This window comes from Antechinus flavipes, chromosome 3 (assembly GCF_016432865.1).
Source record: "Antechinus flavipes isolate AdamAnt ecotype Samford, QLD, Australia chromosome 3, AdamAnt_v2, whole genome shotgun sequence".
Lineage (NCBI taxonomy): Eukaryota > Metazoa > Chordata > Mammalia > Dasyuromorphia > Dasyuridae > Antechinus > Antechinus flavipes.
The window spans coordinates 74,388,935-74,411,427 of record NC_067400.1 but is presented as its reverse complement, the minus strand read 5'-3'; the positions used below and the strand labels follow the sequence as shown (position 1 = coordinate 74,411,427).

The following is a 22,493-nucleotide window of genomic DNA, read 5'->3' as shown; positions in this document are numbered from 1 at the left end:
GCTCATTAATTTTTTAGTTGAGGCACCAGACCATGGGTGCTCTCTTTTTTTGCTGCAAAGGCTGGGCAAAATCTGTGGAAAAAAAAATACATTATTTAAACACTACCCACTTTATGTAAGCTTAAAGCATCAGCCCTAAGGTTAGCCCTCACTTGTATTTCTTTCATTCTTCTGAAGAAACAAAAACAGCAGAATCATTTGGACCTGCAAACACTACAGAAATCCTTTCCAATACATAGACATCACAGAAAAAGAAAATATCACTCACAGATAATCACCTCACAATATTTGCTTTTTGGTTTTTTTTTTTAAGTCCATTGCTGCACTAAATATTTAAAGTCTGACAAAAAGAATCAAAGATAATTACAAAATAAATCTTTTTGAGATGATCACAGACTTTGAATATTTTAATTTTCTTAATTTTGTCAGTTGAATATTGTGTGTGATTGAGATTTTTATCCTTATTTATTTCATCTCTGCCAGAATGACAAGCTCCTCAGCTTGTCTGCATTTCATTCAATTACAGAGAGATCAAAGTCATCAAAAAAACACTGTGTCCCAAAGAAGTGCACAACCAATAGCTGATGAACCAATGGGAAGGGGGTAACTTGGTCCATCCTTCAACCAGCAACCAACAGCTTAGAATAGTCACCCCGGTCATGTATAAACTATAGAGGAGAGTTTAAACACAAAACTGTGATTGTCACTTAGAATAGAATAGACTTTCTTAAAGTGATGTGATTTCAATTACCAGTGTAAAGATATTATCTATTTCTTCCCATGTTGCTTAGCTCTTTCTGACTTGAAGAGTGCCCTGCTCAGGGGTAAGAGGACTTTTTAGTCAGACTTGACTGAATGACTCTCAAGTGGCAAGTTTTCATTCTCTTCCTCTTCATTTACCTCTAAAATAGAGGGCATTGGTGGGGAGAGAGGGAAAAGTAAGGGGGAAATTAATTTAATTTCCATGAATATTGTTTTCCATGCCATTTCCAAAGTTGTATCCCTTGCCACTCTCTTTTTAATCATATTAATACTTATTCTGGCAAGTGCATGGTCAGATTTCAATTTTGAGTGAATCCAGTGTCTGCACAGACCACAACCATACTCATAATTTGCAGGAGCAAAAGGGAAATCACCGCCTATGTTGTGTTGTGAAAAAGAGGGGGTGGAAGTCAATTAATATCTCTTTCTTTTTATTATTACTGCACAGGCTTTAAAAGAAGATTTCCCCTTAAGCCATGTGATCTCCCCATTCACCAATCAGGAAAGAAGGGAAGGGATGCTTTTAAATCTGCTCATCCCATTTGTGCTCACAGTAGGATCTGGAAGCAAAGGTCTGATTAATTTAATGAAAGGAAATACATTGTTGTTGTTGTTTTTATTGTTGTAATTGGTGTTGTCTTCCTAAATAACCAATGTGTTTTTTCCAAGGCTTTCATTGGAAGTTGCCTGAGGGATTTAACCAAAGATACTTTCAAAAGCATTTCCTTTCTTTTCAGTAGAGTCAATATGGAACAACAGTTTCTCTGCTTCATTTTTTGGATGAGATTTTTCCCTTTGGAAATGATTCAGTACAGCAAAAAGTCAGGAAGATATGGTTAAACTTAATTAGCATTGACTGAAGATTTGTATCAATATGGGAAAGGCATTTGGAGGATGAGGTTTTTCTGGGGAAGAGATAGAATTGATGTTTTTACTATCAAGGAGTTGATTTCAAACCTGGCAATTGTCACATAATCATTTTGCATTCTCTCTCTCTCTCTCTCTCTCTCTCTCTCTCTCTCTCTCTCTCTCTCTCTTTCTCTCTCTCCCCCCTCCTTCCATTTCTTATGGGGATTTACCCTTATTGGGGAAGTAGTAATCTCAAATGTAGGGGAAACAGTCATTGAGTATATGAAAGGAGAACACAGGTAATTTCTCTGAGACCATTGAGTCTTTCATGTTCTGCTATGAAAAAACATGTTGGGCTACCAATAACGCTGTTTTTGTCCATAGGAGAAGCTGTGCCTCAGAACCTTATGAGATGGATATAGATGTTGTAAATTGAAATTGGAAACAGGGCTGAATTTTACTGTATGTAATGAAGGCTGGAGGAAGCATGCATTTTGATTCTTTTCTTTTCACTCTCCCACCCCAAATTCTGCCCCTTTCAGATAGCCCATGGTTAGAGCAGCCTGAGGTCCTTCTGCTGCTCCAGACGGTTATCAATATCCTCCTACCTCCTCGAATCATTAGTACATCTCGCAGCAAGAACTTCATGCTTGAGAGTTCTCCAGCCCATTGCTCCACTCCTGGAGATGCTGGGAAGGATTTGCGCAGAGAAGGTCTGGCTGAGTCTACCAGCCAAGCTGCATATTTAGGTGAGTAAGAATCTTAAACATTGCAAAAAGAGAGTTGGCACATTGGTAAACAATATTAAAAAAAAATAAAAATGAAACTTGTCCAAAATGCATAGTTTTTTTAAACATTTTTTTGGCTCAATTACTGTCTATGAAAGTGTCTTCAATGATACAAAGCTAGTTTGCTTGATTTTTAAATTTTCATTTAGAAAAGTAGGAAAGACAGTTAAAATGAATCCTTACCCATCTACTCACCTTGCCTGCGCAATGACTCACAAATGAAAGTTAGCTATAGTTTGAATAATATTAGATTTGTCATTAGCTGACCAGTCTGCCTTTCCAAACTCCATGTCTCCTTATAGTCCAATACAACCTTTCCCTTTAAGGAAGCCAAGTTGCCTGATGTCTCCCCACCTATGTCATGCTATTTCTCAAATTCTCTACTTTCTATAATGTTAATTATAATATACATAGCAGTGAAAAGTCACTATGAAATGAGGTCCATGATCAAAGTGATGGCTAAATAACTCAGTAATATATGGAAGCAAAAATGAGAACTGGAAGTCAAAAAGTAATGGCAGGGGAGAAATCTTAAGAAGAATATAATGCAAAAAAAAAAAAAAGAATGTAATGCAAAAGACAAGGCTACTGCATCCCCAATACTTTTGTCATTTCCTAAGACAAAATTTGGTGGAGATAAGGGAATTTAGGGAAATGATAAGAAAATTTGTGCTTGGAGCAGTAGAGTAGGCAGGGCTACAATGGAAGGAGTATTTGTGGTGAGTACACTTGGGAAAAGAATATATTTGCCACCCATCTTCATGGACTCCTGATGAAACCATGCTACCTTCAGATGATGGACACAAGGTGAAAATCGGAACAAATATTTTCTTGAATGTGGTCAATGTAATAGTTAGATTTGCTTTAACTATGTTTCTTGCAAGGATTTGGGGATGAGACTTTGGGGGGAAATTTCTGTGTGGAAAAAGAATAGGAAATGGAGAGGATATTTATTTTTAATTGAAAAAAACATTTTTTAAAAAGAACATATTTGTAATTGACAAGTAAGCAGAAGGTAAGTGTAATTAGTCAAAACTAAACAGTATGGTGACTCATATGTGACTCAGAATTGGAGGCAAAAACCCCCAGTTTTTAAGTGAGTTGGGTTCTGATTTGGTAAAAGAGGGAACAAGGAAGTAAACATAGGATTTCACTGTCTTAGTGGCAATTTTTGCAATTAACACTACAAGTAAAAGCTCATCTTTTCTATACTTCAATTTAGAGTTGGGCTAAAAAAAACTAATCTCAGAGCTGTCTAAAGTGATTGCCTCAGAAACAGAAAGCAAAAAATGACTTCAAAAGTTGTTGCATAAGTAAAAGCCACAAGGAATCGAGTATAAGAAGTGTTTCATTTTTATCATTGTAACAATCACAGCCAATCAATAACCATTTATTAAGCACCAACTATATGCAAGATAACAGAGATATAAAGACAAAAATTGAAAAACCTCTATTCTCAACAATCTTTTTTAAATTAATTCTCAAGGATCTTAATATCCCCAACACAATACAGAGCCTGATACATAGTTGGTGCTCAATAAATGTTTCTTCATTGATTGGTTAAACAGCAATAATCAAGTTTTATTAAGTGTTTTTATATGCCAGGCACTGTGATAAACAAAAAGTAAGGCTCTACCCTCAAGGAAATGACATTCTTTTTTTGCTTATTTGTTTGTTTGATTATTCATTCATATACTTATTTATTTAATAGTATTTTATTTTTCCATATACATATAAAAATAGTTTTCAACATTCACTTTTACAAAACTTTGCCTTGCAAATTTTTCTCCCTTTCTTCTCCTCAAGATAGCAAGTAATCCAATATAGGTTAAACATGTGCTATTCTCCTAAAATATATTTCCATAATTGTCATGCTGCAAGAGAAAAATCAGATCAAAAGAAAAAAACAATAACAAAAAGGTAAAAATACTATGCTTTTATCCACATTCAGTGGATCTGGATTGCATCCCAAATCTATTGGAATTGCCCTGAATAACCACATTGTTAAAAAGAGCTAAGTTTATCACAGTTGATCATCTCATAATCTTGTTACTTGTACAATGTTCTCTTGATTCTGCTCACTTTACTCAGCATCAGTTCATGTAAGTCTCTCTAGGCTTTTCTGAAATCAGCCTGTTCATCACCTCTTATAAAACAATAATATTCCATTATAGTCATATAATAACTTATTCAGCCATTCCCTAAGTCAGGGCATCACTCAATTTCTAGCTCCTTGCCACTACAAAAAGGACTGTACAAACTTTTTTTGCACATGTGAGTCCTTTTCCCTCTTTTATGATCTCTTTGGTGAGAATGCTGGATCAAAGAGTATGCATAGTTTTATAGCCCTTTGGGCATAGTTCCAGATTGCTCTCCAGAATGGAAAAACCATTTCACAACTCCACCAACAATGTATCAGTGTCCCAATTTTCCCACATTCCCTCCATTTGTCATTATCTTTTCCTGTCTCTTAGACAATCTAAGAGGTGTAAAGTGATACCTCACAGTTGTCTTAATTTGTATTAAGGGATTTACATTCTAGTGGGGAAAGACAGACAATACATAAAAGGGATCTGAAAAGAAGGGGAAGAAGGCATGGTAGTAAGTCCAGAGAATGAAAGAGCTGGTCTGGGCCCTTCCTTGGAATGGAGATCCTGAGAGGAGTTTACTAGTGGGGAAGAAGGGCTTCAGGACAGATGGAAAAGGTAGATGACTCACAATGGCGTAGTCCAGAAAGTAAAATATAACTAGTCTGGATGCTTTCTCAAAATGAAGGTTTCAGGAAGAATTCATACATTTTGCTTTGGAGATCAATAGTAAAATTACTATTTGTTGTAAGCTAGTCCACAAATTTCAGGTAATAAAAGATTATAAATCATGTTTTGAAAAATTCCCTTCTGTTCTTTCCTTAAGTTACTTTCCTCTGGGTCTTACAAAATTTTGACTAAATGTGTGCTAGAAAAGTCTTTAGGCTGTTTGTGCTAGTTCTCCAGCTTGCTACATTTACAAAAGGCTTGATCACTCATAAAAGATGGAGGAAAAAAATCTCTCAGAAGTCTCTGACTTTGTTGAAATACTCACAAGTTTTGATAACTGAATGTAGTTGCTATAATCTCTTTCTTGTCCCAATAGCAATACTAAATAATCATGCCATTTTTTGGTTTTCCCAATCTCTAGCTCTGAAGGTGATTCTTGTTTGCTTTGAGAGACAGCTTGGCAGTCAGTGGTATTGGCTCAGTCTACAAGTCAAAGAGATGGCACTAAGAAAGGTGGGAGGGTTGGCTCTGTGGGACTTCCTTGACTTCATCGTTCGAACTCGGATTCCCATCTTTGTTCTTCTGAGGCCCTTTATTCAGTGTAAGGTGAGTATTTTTTTTCCTGAAGTTGATCAGTTTATCAAATACTGTCTGACAGTTGACCATTCAATCTCTACAGAAAAAAAAATGTTACTAAACTTTTGTACTTTTTACTACGGTTAGTTGAAAGATGTATAAATAAATACAGGTTTTGTGCTGTCTATCCTAAAGGCCAACTAATAGAGACATTTGAGGAATAATAATTACAGATATGACTTTTCTCCACAAACTATCCATTATCACAGAGTCTGTAGGTCTCCATCAGATCCCAAATGCCAAAAAGGAAAACCTGGGCTGAATGGCACTATACAAAGAAAGTTATGGACTTAGGATTAAACCCCAGATATGCTATTTGCTACCTCTGACACTTTGAGCAAGTTCCTTCCCCGATTTGGGACTGTGTTTTCTCACATACAAAATGAAAAGTTAAATGACTAGCAATGTCCATCCAAGAGATAAGGGTGAGACTGGAAATTGACCTTCTGATTCCTTGGATAAGACTCTTATCCACCCTAGTAAGGAGTCTTAACCATTTTTTATCTCATGGATCCCTTTGGCAGTCTGGAAAAGTCTAAATTTTTTCTGAATTTTTCTGAATAAGTTTTTTAAACACATAATATAATATATGGAATTACAAAGGAAATGAATTACATTGATATACAGCTATCAAAATATTTTAAAGAAGAAACCCAATCATAGACCTCAGTGTATAGAAGACTGGATTTGTACTCAAGAACTGAATATAAATCCTGTATTACTATATATATGACTACTGTCACATCATTTAACCTCTATAAACTTCAGTTTCCTCAACTATAAAATGAGTTAATAACAGCAATCTACATCACAGCTTGATGTAAGGGCCAAATGAGGTGTTTTGTAAATCTTAAAGCACTATATAAATGTGAACTAGTATTAGTACATAATTGCCCTATTTTAAAATATTTATAACTTGAAAACGCTTAGTAATAACTCATTTACCCATTCTCCCCATGCACAACTTTCCTGAAATAATCATTCAGTATTAGGAATGGAGGAGATCCTGTTGCTTTTTTCCCCCTTCAGCTTTTAGCTCAACCTGCTGAGAACCATGAGGAGCTATCTGCCCGACAACACATTGCTGACCAGCTAGAGAGGCGCTTCATCCCTAGGCCCTTGTGCAAGAGCTCTCTCATTACCGAATTCAACAGTGAACTTAAGATTCTAAAAGAAGCTGTACACAGCGGGTCAGGTTGGTGAGAACTACTATATTTGGACATTCTTTGGTCTTTCCAAAGCCCACTCCATCTAGATGATCTAATTCATCTGAAAAGGCCTCTTTAGGTTCAGTATGCTTTAACATGTATTAGAGATCTTTTCAGGAGAACAAAGAAATTTGTCACTCTAGAGTGTTCTAAGAATTCCCTCCATCCTTACCACTCCGGAACTAACCCCACATAAAACATTATTTTTTAACATTATTATGGATGGAGACATCCATAACCTGTACATTTGGTCAGCAAATGACACATTTGTGCCTTCCTTGATCAATATAACAATGTGATAAAGGAAAAAAAAAACTAAGATTTTAATCAAGGCTTGTAACTTAATAGTCTTAGTGCTTACTGTTTAGATCTTTGCTTTAAAATTAAAGAGCTCAACATGGGTTTGGGGGATATTAAAATTAATTTTTTGGGGGGGAAAGTAGAAGTTATTCTTGAATTTTGTATTTTTTTAATGTGAGATGCTTTGGAAAACACAAATTTTGTCAAGGAATGTAAAGTGAACATTGGTGAGTTGGCTGCACCAATATCCTATCTATCAATCAGAGAAAAAGAAATACAATCTGTCAAGAAAGCAACATGAAAGTATTTTCTAGATAACATTTTAGGTAACCTGTATCAACTTCACTTTATACATTTGCAAGCATATTTAATCAAAAACTGATAATTCTTCATATTTCCATTCATTTTTCCTACTTATATTTTTCTTACTCAGTCCCACTTACTTTTTTTCTATTTACAGACCTTAATGCATTGTTTACCTTTTCTAAGTAACACTCTTGAGTAGAGAAAACCTTTGGAGCTTATATTATACTTTATTTTGTCTTGAGCATTTCTAAATATAATTTTTTCGTTTATTTGCCATCCTTACACAGCCTACCAAGGGAAGACATCCATTAGCACAGTGGGCACTTCTACTTCTGCTTACCGCTTGAGCCTGGCTACCATGTCCCGCTCCAACACTGGCACTGGCACTGTTTGGGAGCAGGACAGTGAGCCCTCCCAGCAAGCTTCACAAGATACCCTGAGTCGTACTGATGAGGAAGATGAAGAAAGTAAGCAGCATGGCAAAATTTGGAAAATGGGATTTTCAGGCTAAATAATGAAAGCCAAGAGGGAATTTATTGACCTTTGTATATTTCCCAGCTCTTATTTCTGTGGTTTCATCAGGAAAACTTTCATAATTCTTCCAACACAAGTAATCAACATGTAATAACCCTATTGTTCCCGTCATTATTGAGCTGTTCCAAATAATTAAAGTTCAATTTTTTTATGATAATTGTCCAGGGATATTATATATAAAATATATATAATAGATAGGTCTCAAACTGCAGTGTTGCTCACATTTAACCTATTCCACCAACCATAAGTTTTTTGTCCAAAAAACAAAAATAACAAAATTAAACAATTTGTATTGTACTTTCTTTCCTAAGACACTAATACAGTGAAAGTACACTAAACTTGAGGATCAAGCACCCTAGGTTTGAGTCTTCTTCCTTATACTAACTAACCACATAGGATTGGCCAATTTAATTAACTTGCAGGAGCCTTGGTTTCCTTATACATAAAATAAAATTATTGATATAGACACTGTGTAACTCACAAATGGTATGAGGAAAGAACTTTTTAAGTCATAAAATGTTGTATATATGAGCTATTATTTTCAAATCCAGGAACCCTTCCAAAACCACCAAAATAACCCCAAAGTAGGCAAAGGAAACAAGGTGATGGAACCAGGGGACTGGACAGTAATCCCTAAATTACTGGAGCTAGCAATAGTGGTTGTGACATAAGATACCCCAAAGAATTAGGGGAGTAAAACCTTAAAGTGGGAAATAGTGCCTTAAACAAGGACCTGAAGTATAAAAGTGTCCTTCTCTAGGGATCACAAATCCAGCATGATGAAATAGATTGATATATCATATATATATATATATATATATATATGTATATATATATATATATATATATATCATAAAGGAAAGTTTTTTAATGATAAAAGTAGGATATAAACAGAAATGTGAAGATAAATATTTAACAATTGACCTAAAATAATGTATACGTGATAAGCTTTAAAATTTAGTCTGTACCATTAACATTTTTTCTAATATTTACTTAAACCTAGAATCTAGATGTAAGAAAAAATCTGGACAAAACAATAAATCAAGATCTGATGTGTAGTTTTGCCCAAAATGTAAAAGTTCACACTGAAAATTTAACAGTTAGTTCTCTCAAACCTTTTTGAACTTTCTTCATCATTCCCTTAAGCCTAAGGACATATTATAGGCCATTATATGACACTCAATGTAAAAGTTGTACCTAGAAATGTCATTAAAACTAAGTACCAGAGCAGAATATAGAACATTTCAAAAAAAAAAAAAGCCCTTTTTTAAGGATTTCATTAAATTTTAAAAAATCATCTACCAATATCCATCAGCTGTTTCTCTATAACTCATGATCTTAGAGTTGCCTGGAAAGTGAGAGGTTAAATCACTTGCCCCCAATGACAACCAATATGTCTCAGAGGCAGATTGAACCCAGATCTTCCCAACTCCCTCTTTACTGACTATGCTATTATGACTCGTGAATTTAGTAAAAACTTTTAAAGATGGGGATTCTAGATTAAATTTTGAATAACAAATACGAATCAAAAAATTTTGATAAGAAAATGTGTAGTGTTAAAATCCATATTAGTTGCATTTAGAAACCCAGTAATAATTTCAAAACCCCCCCAAAAGGTATAATTTTTATGTTATACTAAATCAAATCTGTGGGTGCATTTGTTTCTGAAGTGCTCAAGCAACTGGAATATAGACTGATAAGAATTCCTCATGGAAAAATACCTAGAATGCTAACAAAAAATCCTGACACATCTACTTGAGGTTAAAATAATTATTGTCAATGTGATAGAGAGATAGGGCTCTCAAAGGCACATATAGGCAGAACAGTTTGCCTTGGGACATTCCTGAATAACAAGGCTGTTGGAAACGGCCAAATCACACATCTGTTGATTGCACTAGCATGTCTGCCAGCAATTTCTATAAGTTAGATAATAGAAAGTAAGTAGATATATAAGCCCATTCTATGGTGGTGAGAATGAAAATGAAATGAGTGCAAGAGAGACCAGTCAAATGTAATGATGCAATTGCACAGTTGTAGCCTGTTTGCTGCCTAAAAATGTTCATCAGTGATGCTACTTTACACACATACACACATACATATATATCTTGAGCAACATACAGAATGTTAGGTAATGATGTAAGCTTGAGTTTGAGTCTAGTGTGAGGTATTTTTCTGAATTATTCACTCCTGAAGCCCAGAAGCATTACTGTGCAGTAATAATTTTCCTCAAGTCTAAGAAATAGAATTTATAAGTAGATGCTAATTTTTTTGAGGTGGGGGTAAGAGGGAGTTGTTTTCAGAAATTTAAGAGTGGCAGGAAAAATAGAGTGACATTCTGATACTTTTTGTGAACAACTGAAAGTCATCCCAGATTCTTTGTAATAACATCAATTCTTCTTGCTAAATGTGAGGTCTTTCTCCCACTAGGAAAAAAAACTGGGATAAAAGAAGGATGGAGTTATAGTAATAGAAGACAAAAGTTAACATGTGAGCAGAGAATGGGGAAAAGTATTTTGTTAGAATGCTTTTTTTCCCAGGATGGTGACAAACTCCAGCCATAACTGTTGTATACAGGGCTGGCCCTACCCTGCCCTTATCACCACATCATACTTGTGGGGCAGGGGAGGGATCTGAGAACTACAAGTGACTGAGTGAGAATCAGGTGAGATGATATCAATAAGCAAATAATTGTTGATTACCTCTTCTAACTTCCTACTAACAGAAATCAAACAAAACATGTACAGAAGATAGAATTATGAACAAGACATAAACTTATGGAAAGGAAATTACACAGGAGCTAACCATGTAAGACAATAATAAGGACAACATAGAAAGTATCCAATGTACAACAGCCAAGGTGATGAAGAGGAGGGCACCCAAGGTAGTATAAGGTCACGAGACCATGCCATATAAGGATTGATTAAAAGAATTGGGCATGTTTAGAGTAAAGAAGGGAAGACTCATGTTAGCTGTCTTGAAGCATTTGAAGTAAAATCAAGTGGAAGAGATATGGGGCTTGTTCTGTTTGGTCCCTGAGTCAGAACCAATAGCAATGGCTACAAGTTGCAAAGTAGCTAAAATAAGCTTGAAATCAAGAAAAACTTCCTAACAACTAGAGTTGCTTAAAGTGGAATGAATTGCCTCAACAGATTGTGAATGTTCACCCTCTTAGAGGTCTTCTTAAATCAGAGACTGAATTACTGCTACTTGTTGGACACATTACAGCCAGAGTTCCTTTCTTACAGGGGTTGGCCTCTAAGGTTCCTTGAAATATAGGATTAATTGCCAAGTGAATAGTATAAACCATGAATACTATGTTAACTTTTTTCAAACTTTTTGGTCTCAGGGCCCTTTTACATTCTTTTTTTAAATGTTATTTATCAGAACAGCTAGGTGGCACAGTAAATAAAGCACCAGCTCTGAAATCAGGAGGACCGGAGTTCAAATCTGTTCTCAGACACTTAACACTTCCTAGCTGTGTGACCCTGGCCAAGTCACTTAACCCCAATTGCCTTAGCAAAAAAAAAAAATATATATATATATATATATATATATATACATATATAATTTATTTTTAACATTATTTTGAAATTTTGAGTCCCAAATACTCTCATTCCCTTTCATACCTTATCCACTAAAAACAAGGAAATTGATGTCAATTATTTATACACATGAAATAATATAAAATATATTTCCATATTAACTATAGCCTCCCCCCCTCAAAAAAAAGGTAAAGTAAATCAAGTGAGAAATTTCATTTTGCAGTCAGAGTGTACCAGTTCTTTTTCTGTAGGCAGATAGGATTTTTTCAACATGAGTACTTTGGAATTGTCTCAGACTATTGGATCATCAGACTAACCTAATCTTTCACATTTGATAATCGTTGTAACATTTCTATAACTGTGTATAATGATGTGATTCTTCTCACTTCTTTTTGAATCATTCTTACCATATTTTTCTGAAACCACTTCCCTCATCAGTTCTTATAGCACAATAGTATTCCATTACAATCATATGCCACAACTTGTTCAACCATTCTTCAATTGATGAGCATCCCCTCAATTTCCAATTTTTTACCACCACAAAAAGAGTTGCTATAAGCATTTTATACATGTAAGTTATTTTCCATTTTCTTTCATCTCTTTGGAGTATGGATTCAGTAGTAGCATTGCTGGATCAAGGAGTATGCACAATTTTATAGCCCTTTGGACATAGTTTCAAATTGATCTCCAGAATTGTTGAACCAGTTCATGACTCTACCAGCAGTGTACCTATTTTCCTCACCCCATCCAGGATTGGTCATTTCTGATAGATGTAAGATTGTGCCTCACAGTTGTTTTAATTTGCATTTCTCTAATCAAAAGTGATTTAGAGCATTTTTTCCTATGATTATAAATAGCAGGGTTTTTTTTTTCCCTGAAAACTGCCTGTTCATGTCCTTTAACAATTTATCAATTGAGGAATGACTTTTATTTTTATAAATTTGATTCAGTTCCCTATATATTTTAGAAATTGAAACCTTTATCACAGAAACATTCTATAAAGATTTTTAAATATTATTTCATTTTCTATGGAACCTTTTAGCAAAATATAGTTTCCCTAATTTTCTTTTATGTTTTGTCTGAGAATAAGGTTCTACCTGTCCCTTTTTTTTAACTTTAGCTTAAGAATAATAGATTTGGTTTCAGTGTTTGGTATATGTCTTTCTGTTTCAAATATGTACACTCATTGGATTCTGGTTTCTAACCCATTCTACTACCTACTTCTTTTTATGGGAAAACTCACCCCATTCTTATTCAAAATTGTAATTATTTTTTTAAAATAACTTTTTATTGACAGATCCTATGCCACGGTAATTTTTTACAACATTATTCCTTGCACTCACTTCTGTTCCAATTTTTCCCCTCCCTACCTCCACCCTCTCCCCTAGATGGCAAGCAGTCCTTTACATGTTAAATAGGTTACGGTATATCCTAGATACAATATATGTGTGCAGAACCGAACAGTTCTCTTATTGCACAGGGAAAACTGGATTCAGAAGGTATAAATAATCGGAAGAAAAACAAAAATGCAAGCAGTTTATATTCATTTCCCAGTGTTCTTTCTTTGGGTTCTTAGCTGCTTTTGTCCATTGTTGATCAATTGAAACTGAATTAGATCTCTTTATCGAAGAGATCCATTTCCATCAGAATACATCCTCACATTGTTGAGGTATATAATGATCTCCTGGTTCTGCTCATTTCACTTAGCATCAGTTCATGCAAGTCTCACCAGTCCTCTCTGTATTCATCCTGCTGGTCACAAAATTGTAATTATTAACTGTATATTTCCTTCCATTCTATTTTCTTCTGTTTATCCTTCCTTTTCTCTCTTTCTATTTTGTCCTCCCTCTCAACAGTCTGTTTTGTTCCTGACCAATGCCTCCTTTAATCTGCTCTCATTTTATCATTCCCCCCCATATCTCGTCTCCTTCCCCTCTTAATTCCCTTTTGTAAATATGGGTTATATATGTATGTATTTTCTTCCATCTTTGAATCAACTCTGATAAGAATAAGGTTCGAGCATTATCTGCCATACATATGTTATAAGAACTCTTTCTTGAAAGCTTTTTTAATGTGAGAATTTTTTTCTCACATTCTACCTCTTCCTGCCTGCTTCTTGCAGGATATCCCTCTTTCTTGGCCCTTCATTATTTGTGGAGGCATAGGGGAAAGTAATCATCACCATATAATCAGTTCACACTCATACCCTTTATCTATGTAGACTCCTTCCAAATTCTGTAATAAGAATTAAGTTCTTAAGAGTTACATGTATCTTTTTCCCATATAGGAATATAAACAATATAACTTTATTGAGTCTCTTATGATTACTCTTTCTTATTTACCTTTTTATACTTCTCTTGAGTCTTGTGTTTGAATAGCAGATTTTTCTGTTCAGCTCTGATCTTTTCATCAGGAAGTCTTGAAAGTCTTTTATTTTATTAAATATCCTTTTTTTTTTCTCCTGAAGGATTATCCTAAGTTTTGTTGAGTAGGTTACTCTTGGTTTTAATTCTAGCTCCTTTGTCTTCCAGAATAATATGTTCCAATTCTCCACTCTTTTATTGTTTGAGTTGTCAAATCTCATGTGATCCTGGATGTGACCTCATATTTGAATAGTTTCTTCCAGACTGCTTGCAAATTTTTCTTATTTACTTGAGAGCTCTAGAATTTGGCTTAAAATATTTCTGGGTATTTTCTCTTTCAGGGGGTGTTTGATGGATTCTTTTTCTACTTTACTCTTTGGATCTAAGATCTCAGGGCAGTTTTTCTGATAACTTCTTGAAATATGTTTTGGTTCCTTTTTTGATCAGATAGTCCAATAATTCTTAATTATCACTTTTATCTATTGTCCAAATCAGTTTTTTTTTGTTTTTTTTGTTTTTTGTGTGCAATGAGATGTTTCACTTTGTCTTCTCTTTTCATTCTTTTGACTTTGTTTTATTGTTTTTTTTGGTGTCTTTTAAAGTCATTAGCTCTCATTTGTTCAATTCTAATTTTTAAAGAATAATTTTCTTCAGTGAAATTATGTGTATTTTTTTCCATTTTGGCAATTTTGTTTTTTAAGGTGTTATTTTCTTCAGTATTTCTTACACCTCTTACTAAGTTATCAATTCTGTTTTCAAAATTTTATTGCATCACTCTCATTTATTTTGCCATTTTTTCCTATCTTTTTCTTATCTCTTTCTTTAATTTCATGAATCCAATTAGCAGTTTTCTTTGAGACTTTATTTATATCTGTTTTCACACTATTGCCACCTTCTAAGTTTATGTCTTGGTTTCTGCTACTATATTAGATATTTTATGATCAAGGTTTTTTATGGTTTGTTCATTTTTCCAGGCTATTTCTTGACTTTGAATTTTTTGTTAACTTGGGTTCTGCTCAACTCAGAATGAGGAGATACTATGCCAAGTTTCAGGGGTTTTTTTGTTCTGTTATTTTCAGTTAGTTCTGGGGGTCCACAGATTTTTGGTGCTTACAAGGTGGGTATGATCCAGGAAGAAGTGTGGTCACTTTTGTTACGATTTACTCAAGAAGGGCCATTGCTTCCCTCTTGCTACAAGTGCTAACCCTAGAACTAGAACCAGGGTCCCTTCTCCAAGCATTCTCACCTCTGGAACTGGCAACAAAATTGTCAATCATATTATTGTTCTATAAGAAATGACCAGCAGGATGAATACAGAGAGGACTGGCGAGACTTACATGAACTGATGCTAAGTGAAATGAGCAGAACCAGGAGATCATTATATTCCTCAACAACAATACTGTATGAGGATGTATTCTGATGGAAGTGGATCTCTTCAATAAAGAGATCTAATTCAGTTTCAATTGATCAAGGATGGACAGACGCAGCTACACCCAAAGAAAGAATACTGGGAAATGAATGTAAACTGCTTACATTTTTGTTTTTCTTCCCGGATTCTTCTGAATCCAATTCTCCCTGTGCAACAAGAGAATTGTTCGGTTCTGCACACATATATTGTATCTAGGATATACTATAACCTATTTAACATGTATAGGACTGCTTGCCATCTGGGAGAGGGGATGGAAGGAGAGAGGGGTAAAATCGGAACAGAAGTGAGTACAAGGGATATAAAATATCCTGGCATGGGTTTTGTCAATAAAAAGTTATTTTTTTTAAAAATTGTCAATCAGAAACAGCTATATCCAGTGCTATCAAAGGGTCCTCTATAATATCTTTCTGACCAGTTTCCTGAATCCCTTACTATCTCTGGTTCCGAAAGCTGCTGCTACTGCTGTAGAACTGCCTCCCAAGCCCAAGTCTTGCTGGTACTCTTGCCTTCCTCAAGGCTAGCCCCCATTCAAGTATCATAGACCTCTCCTTCCCAACCTTCTAAGCTGTCTTAAACTGGAAAAATGTTTCATGTTGACCTTTTGTTTTGCTCTGCTGCACCAAAATTTGATTTGAGCAGATATTTTAAAGTTGTTTTAGGGTAATACTGAGAGAATACAGCTTAGGTCAGTCTATATTCTACCTTCTTCATCCCTTTATATTCTTAAAAATTATTGAGGCTCCCCCTACCCAAGAACTTTTCTTTATGTTGGATAAAATCTATCAACTATATTAGAAACCAAAATATCTTAGTATTATTATGAAAAAAGTTTTGACCTTACAGGAACTCCTTACTAATACCTGCTCTACCCTTTGAGAACTTCTGTGCTGTGGAATATAGAGAAGTAAGTAATAACATGATGCAATGCAATCATGCAAAAAGTTCGTTCTCTGAAGACAGCTCAAATCAGAAGTGTCTAACTTAGACAGAAATAGGGGTCACTACAACATTCAAAAGGATCCCTATGGGCCACAAAGCAACTTAGAACTAAACATTAATGTAATTGATTTTGGTTTTCTGAGTATTTGATTTGGAGATTTTCTATAGAAGTTTTTATATCAATTTTGTCACTTTTTCTGACCTCATTTCTCTCTTTGTCCTTTTTAGATGACTCGGTAAGCATGCCCAGTGTGGTAAGTGAACAAGAAGCTTACCTCATGAGTGCCATTGGAAGGCGACGATTCTCAAGTCATGTCTCCAGCATGTCTGCACCTCAAGCTGAGGTGGGCATGTTGCCCAGTCAGAGGTAAAAAAGCCTGTTATTTTTTGTATTCCCATTTTTAAGCCTAAAGTAGAGATTCTAAAACTTGATCCAAAACGATACTATCAACTGCAATCAAAAACTTCAAATGGCTCCCTATTAATTTTTAAGATAAACTCCTTGTCCAGATATTTAAAACTACCCACAATACCACCCTTTCTAGCCTCTTACATGTCAATCCTCTCTAGATACAATCAAATTTTATATATTTCAGTGCCTTTGCACTGACTAAACTCTCTGCACCCCTATCCCTGGAATGCTTTGCTTCCCACCACCCCACCTGCTAGTGCCTTTCCCTTTAATTTTAACATATCTGTTCTTAATGTACCTTGTATATACCTATGTATGTGCATGTTATTTCCCTCATTAGGATGTAAGCTCCTTGAGGGCAGGGACTGTTGTCACTTTTTCTCTGTAGTGACTAGTGCTTAGGACAGTGCCTGGCACATAGTAAGGGCTTAATAAATGCTTGTTGATTGATTGGTCTGCTCAGCTCAAAAAAAAAAAAAAAAGAAAAAAAGAAAAGGGGAGAGTGCATGGGGATCTTAGTCTTATGTATTTAACAGGTATTTGCCATTTTAGTTTATATATGTATATATATATATATACAACTTCCTCACTAGAACTCCACTCTAATAATAGCAGTATTAAGGTCCAACAACCCCTTTGGGTATAGTATTATTACTGTATTTTATCTATAATCCAGCTTCATTCAAAGTTATACTAATTTTAAAAATGATTGATGTGATGTTTGCTAGCATGATATGAGGGAGAATTTAAAGTTATGATTCTTCATAATGAGCATGCATTCATTTGCAACTTGGTTGTCTAAGATTTATAAATTTAAGTGGACATAGAGGCATCCTTCCTGCTCTGAGTATTGTCCCTTTATAAGGGTGGAGGTCAATTAAAATAGTTTATCTCCTTATCCCAGGTTGATTGATGCAATCAATCATTCTATCCCCCTTGGATCTGACAAGGGTATGAGTTAAGAGGTCTGATTGATTGTCTCAGTCATCTCCTTCCCTTACACATGAAATAATTTTTCTATCAAACAGGCACCTGGCTATGTTTTTTTGATGAATGACCTTCTCTCATCTCTCTGTGATCCCTCAGTATCAGATTTCATAAGAAGTGTAATGGCTGAGAATTTTCCTGGAATGATGAATTTGGCCAAGTGTGTATCTTCTCTAGAAGGCACCTCTGTTCAGTCTGTAGTATTGAATGAAACAAGAAAGGAATTTTAATGCTAAATAGATATGGGACTTTGAGCAAATCACTTACCCTGTCTGGGCTTCAACTTCCTTATCATTCTAGACACTCTATAAGATTCCGTCCATCTTTTTTAGTCTGTTCTTCAAGGTGAGATGTAACATAATAGATTGTAGTACGGAGAAGGTTCCAATCTGGCCTCTGACAGCTACTGGCTGTGTAACCCTGGAAAGTCATTTAAACTCTCAGGGTCTCAGGTCACAAACTTTTTAAGACTAAAAATTGCAATTAGGATATCCACCTGTCTCAGTGAAGGGAGTTTTCACAACAAGGAGAGCTCCCTACACTGAGGTAATCACAGGTCCCGATGAAAAACATTTCTTGAAAGCACTTTCTTCCATGTTAATCAATAAGTGTGAGTGAAAATAATAAAAATCCAGCTCAGATGAACAATTTACAAATCGACTGCAGAACATTAACAGCCTTTAACATCTAAGTATATCCTATTTTGCGAACTCTTTCAAAGGATTGGTCTAGAGATATTTTATTAAACTCTGTTCTCCATTTCTTTAACTCTGACCTTGTATTATACATATACAGAGTGAGACAAAGGGAAAGAGGGAGATACAGATAAAGATAGAAATATTTGAAATAGAAAACAGAGCCATGGTAATTCAGATTTTTAAAAATTAATTAAATTATAAAACATCTAATAGTTTGGTATCTAATATTTTAAGTTGATAATGCATTTACCAAACCAATGAGAGAAAGCATAGGATGGTAGTAGTTAGAAACTGGACTGAAAATCAGGATCCAGATCACATCTCAGATAGTTACTTTCTGTGAGACCTTAAACAAATCACTTAATGTCTCTGGGCCTCAGATACTTTATCCTTAAAATGAGGAGGTTAGATTCAGTGATTTATCTGTATAATCCCTTCAAGATTTAAACCTACCATTCTATGATCCTAGGAGATGACTTGGTGCAAAAAATGCTGGCCCTATAGAGTCAAAAAAATCTGATTGAAATCTGGTCTCAGATAATTACTAGCCATATGACCCTGGGTGTAGCCTCTGTCTGCCTTTTTTTCCTCAATTGTAAAATGGGGATAAGAATAAAACCTCTTTCCCAGGGATTTTATTTTATGAATATCAAATGAGAAAATATACATAAAGCATTTTGCAAATCATGAAATGTTTTATAAATGCTAAGCAAAAAAAGAAAAAAAAAAGATGGAATTCATAAAATGAAGCCCAAGTTAATAAAGATTGTTAAGCAGCTAAAAACAAGAATAAGAGGAAATTAATAATGTGTTTTAAATGAGATAGCATGTATAAAGTATTCTATATCTATAAAGCATCATATAGAAGTAAGTTATTAAAGATATCATTGAGAGGAAATGTATTATTATTTTTAAAAATTAATAATATTTAATAAAATTTAATGTTTTACATTTTTTCATGTAAAAGTATGATGTGATAATAGGAACTTTGAAGGGATCTGGAGTCAAAAATGCCCTTCTTTGCTCCTAAATATCCAAAGTTTCACTTTCTGCATCTATAAAATTAGGTGAAACTTAATGTCCTTCCTAGCTCAAGATCTGTGATCTATGGACAAGTAAATAATTGGTAAAAATTAACCAGATAAATTGATTATTTATCATTTTCTACAAACAATAAGGATGCAACTTCATTTTGTCCATGAGGGGATTAACTTTGGGACGTAAATACTAGTAATCTCCAATTTTGATTTTCCTAAGTATTTAAAATTAAAAAAAAAAAGAAGGAAACTAATCAGAGCACTAATTATGAAAACAAAGAAAGACAAATCTGATATTCCAATAATCTACTAGTATTTCCTTTTTTTGAACACTACCAATGAGTTATGCTTACCATAGAATTAACAGTGGGATGAAAGCCTTCAGAATAATATTTAAAATGCAAAGGTTTTAAAAAGAAAATAAGCATCCAACCATTTTCACTAAACATTTTTATGGAGATTTAAAATATGAATTTTTTTAACAGTTCTCAACAAATGCAAATATTTCCTTTTTCACCTTCTATAAAAAGTTAATTTATTTACACTTAGCGGTTAAAAAAAAAAAAAGACAATATGTTGTATTGCCATCATTTGACTAGATGGATAAACAGAATTGCAATCTGAACAGGCTGAAATTAGAGAGATGATGGAGATATCTATATTTATTCATTCATTTCTACTGGATTTATTTCATGGGAGAGAGAGAGTGGAAATCAGGGTTTGGATTCCCCCCCCCCAGCCCCTCATATTTGTAGTGGTAGAGTGGTACCATCTTGTTAGTGCAATTGTGCACTAACCTTTGAAACATACCTAGACTTCTTAAATAATGGTAATTTAATTCAGCACAATCAAACAAGTATTTACTGAGTGCCTATCACGTGCCCAGCACTGTGTTCTACAAGCAAAATATGAGACACCAGCCCTGTTCTCAAGGAAGTCTCTTTGCAGTAAAGTGAACTCATGACCTATTGATCTTATTCGTCTCTTGCCCATCTGATAGCTTTTTGTCTATTGACATTTATCTTTTTATCACCTCAAGAGGTAATATTAATTGTTGAGGAAGGAGAAGATGTTTTGAGTTCATAAGAATTTCCTAGGTTAACTCCCTCCAATTTACTTGCATCCTCATTGTAGTGTTAACTTAGACATGCGATATTGCTTTTGTTTCTTTTGTTTGTTCCTTTTAAATATATGATCAGAATTTAAAATTGGTATTTAGGAGTTCATGGTAAGTGGGTTTTGGATTCTAATTACCAAAGGCAACAACAACAACAACAAAAGACAGATGATTTTCAATGAAGCTGCAAGTAAATCAACCAAATAATTTTAAAATAAATATTAGTTTTGATTTTCTATAGGTTGTTTTTAGAAAGCATTTCAAAGCTCATATATTGATTTGGAACACTCTAGGCTCCAACATCTGATAGATTGCTCCTTTAAATTAGTATCCAGTTTTTAAATTAAATTAATTTAATAAGTTTAAATTAGTATCCAATGTTTTTCCTTATCCTGTGATTCCATGCCCCAATGAACTCAGTGTGAGGCCAAATGGTTGATTGTCCTCCTTTTCCTTCCTTGTTCTGTTGACTTTTCTTTTTCTTTTTAGTTCTTGAAAAACAGACAATTGCATGCTCTTTTTTTTTCCTTTTTGCATTTTCTTTCCTTAAATGCTTCATCTCCCTACCCCTCCTGCAGTGAACCTAATGTCCTCGATGATTCCCAGTGCCTGGCCGCTGAGGGCAGCCTCTCTAGGTACAGTGTCAATCCTACCTGTCTGTCAGTGTCTGTGCTGAGATACTAACTGTTCCCTGTCTCTCTGTCTCTTTTTCACTCCCTCTTTCCCTCTATTTCCATTCCTTTCCCCATCTTGTTCATGGATATACCAGTCTGCAAGTCAAAGGTGTAGCAAACCTTCATAGATTTTTAACTATAGACAACAAGATTTTTTTTTAAAAGCCCAGAAACAGTTCTGAAGAGTTTTATGGGCAATTCTTATGTCAGTCTGAAGCACCAGGTGTTAAATTTTTCCCAGTTACACATTTTACCCTCATATGACATTCATTAGTAATTTTCTAGGAACATCATCAATATGGATTCACTTATTTAAATACAGGTTTCCACAGCCAAGAAACCCTTTATTAAAACATTGAGACAGATTTTTAGTGTATATCATATAACTCATTTTAAAAATACTATAAAAATAATTTTAATGTTATATACATATCAACTCCCCTTCTAAATATATTTTATGGAATTTCTTAAGTATCTTACTTTAGGAAACTTGTCAAAATATAGCTCATATAGGAAATTTGTAACTCAGAACTGCCCAACTCCTCCAACTAACAATTGTCCGATAAAACCAGGAAGACAAATGTTCCTTGATTGAATTAGAAAAGCTATATGTTGCCAGCACAATATGGAGTTTACCATGCTGTGCATCTAAAGATTGTAAAGAAGGGATAGACTGCACCTTTAACACTCAGATAAATGACATTGATGGTTCCTACCATTTTACTCTCATAGTCATACCTCTCAACTGATCCTCATGGCGGGGAGGGGGAAGAGAGACAATACTTCCTATCTATCACTAGTATCTTTGTTCCATTTTAAGTAAATATCTGTTCTTTAAGTCTTGCCTTTACCAAGTGTTACATGCCTGTGTCTGTTACTTTATCAGTAAAGATGAGGAGATGTTGAGAGGCTGTTCCTGTGAACTTTGCCTTTTTAGAATTTTGTCACTCATTTGGTTTTTTTGGTGTTTTTGTTGATTTTTCACATTTTTCTTTCATGTTGAATATGGGAAATTCGTTCCATCATCAAATGTAGTTTTTGTTTTTGTTTTGTTAGCCCAGATTCATGACATTCATTTATGTTTGACAGCCCCAGCCTTGAAAATTCAGTCTCTTACCATGAAATAGTTGTAGAACTAAAACTTGCTTCTATTGGC

General features: G+C 34.6%; 1 protein-coding gene across 1 annotated transcript in view; it reads left to right on the top strand.

The window, feature by feature from the left end:
* UNC80 (unc-80 homolog, NALCN channel complex subunit) overlaps positions 1-22,493 on the top strand; it is a 228,787-nt gene that overhangs the window by 191,625 nt on the left and 14,669 nt on the right. Inside the window, exons 55-61 of the mRNA XM_051983635.1 lie at positions 1,211-1,334; positions 2,154-2,360; positions 5,577-5,761; positions 6,821-6,986; positions 7,893-8,072; positions 16,641-16,779; positions 21,242-21,298. Coding sequence (XP_051839595.1) covers positions 1,211-1,334; positions 2,154-2,360; positions 5,577-5,761; positions 6,821-6,986; positions 7,893-8,072; positions 16,641-16,779; positions 21,242-21,298 — 1,058 coding nt within the window. The remainder of the gene's footprint in view (positions 1-1,210; positions 1,335-2,153; positions 2,361-5,576; positions 5,762-6,820; positions 6,987-7,892; positions 8,073-16,640; positions 16,780-21,241; positions 21,299-22,493) is intronic.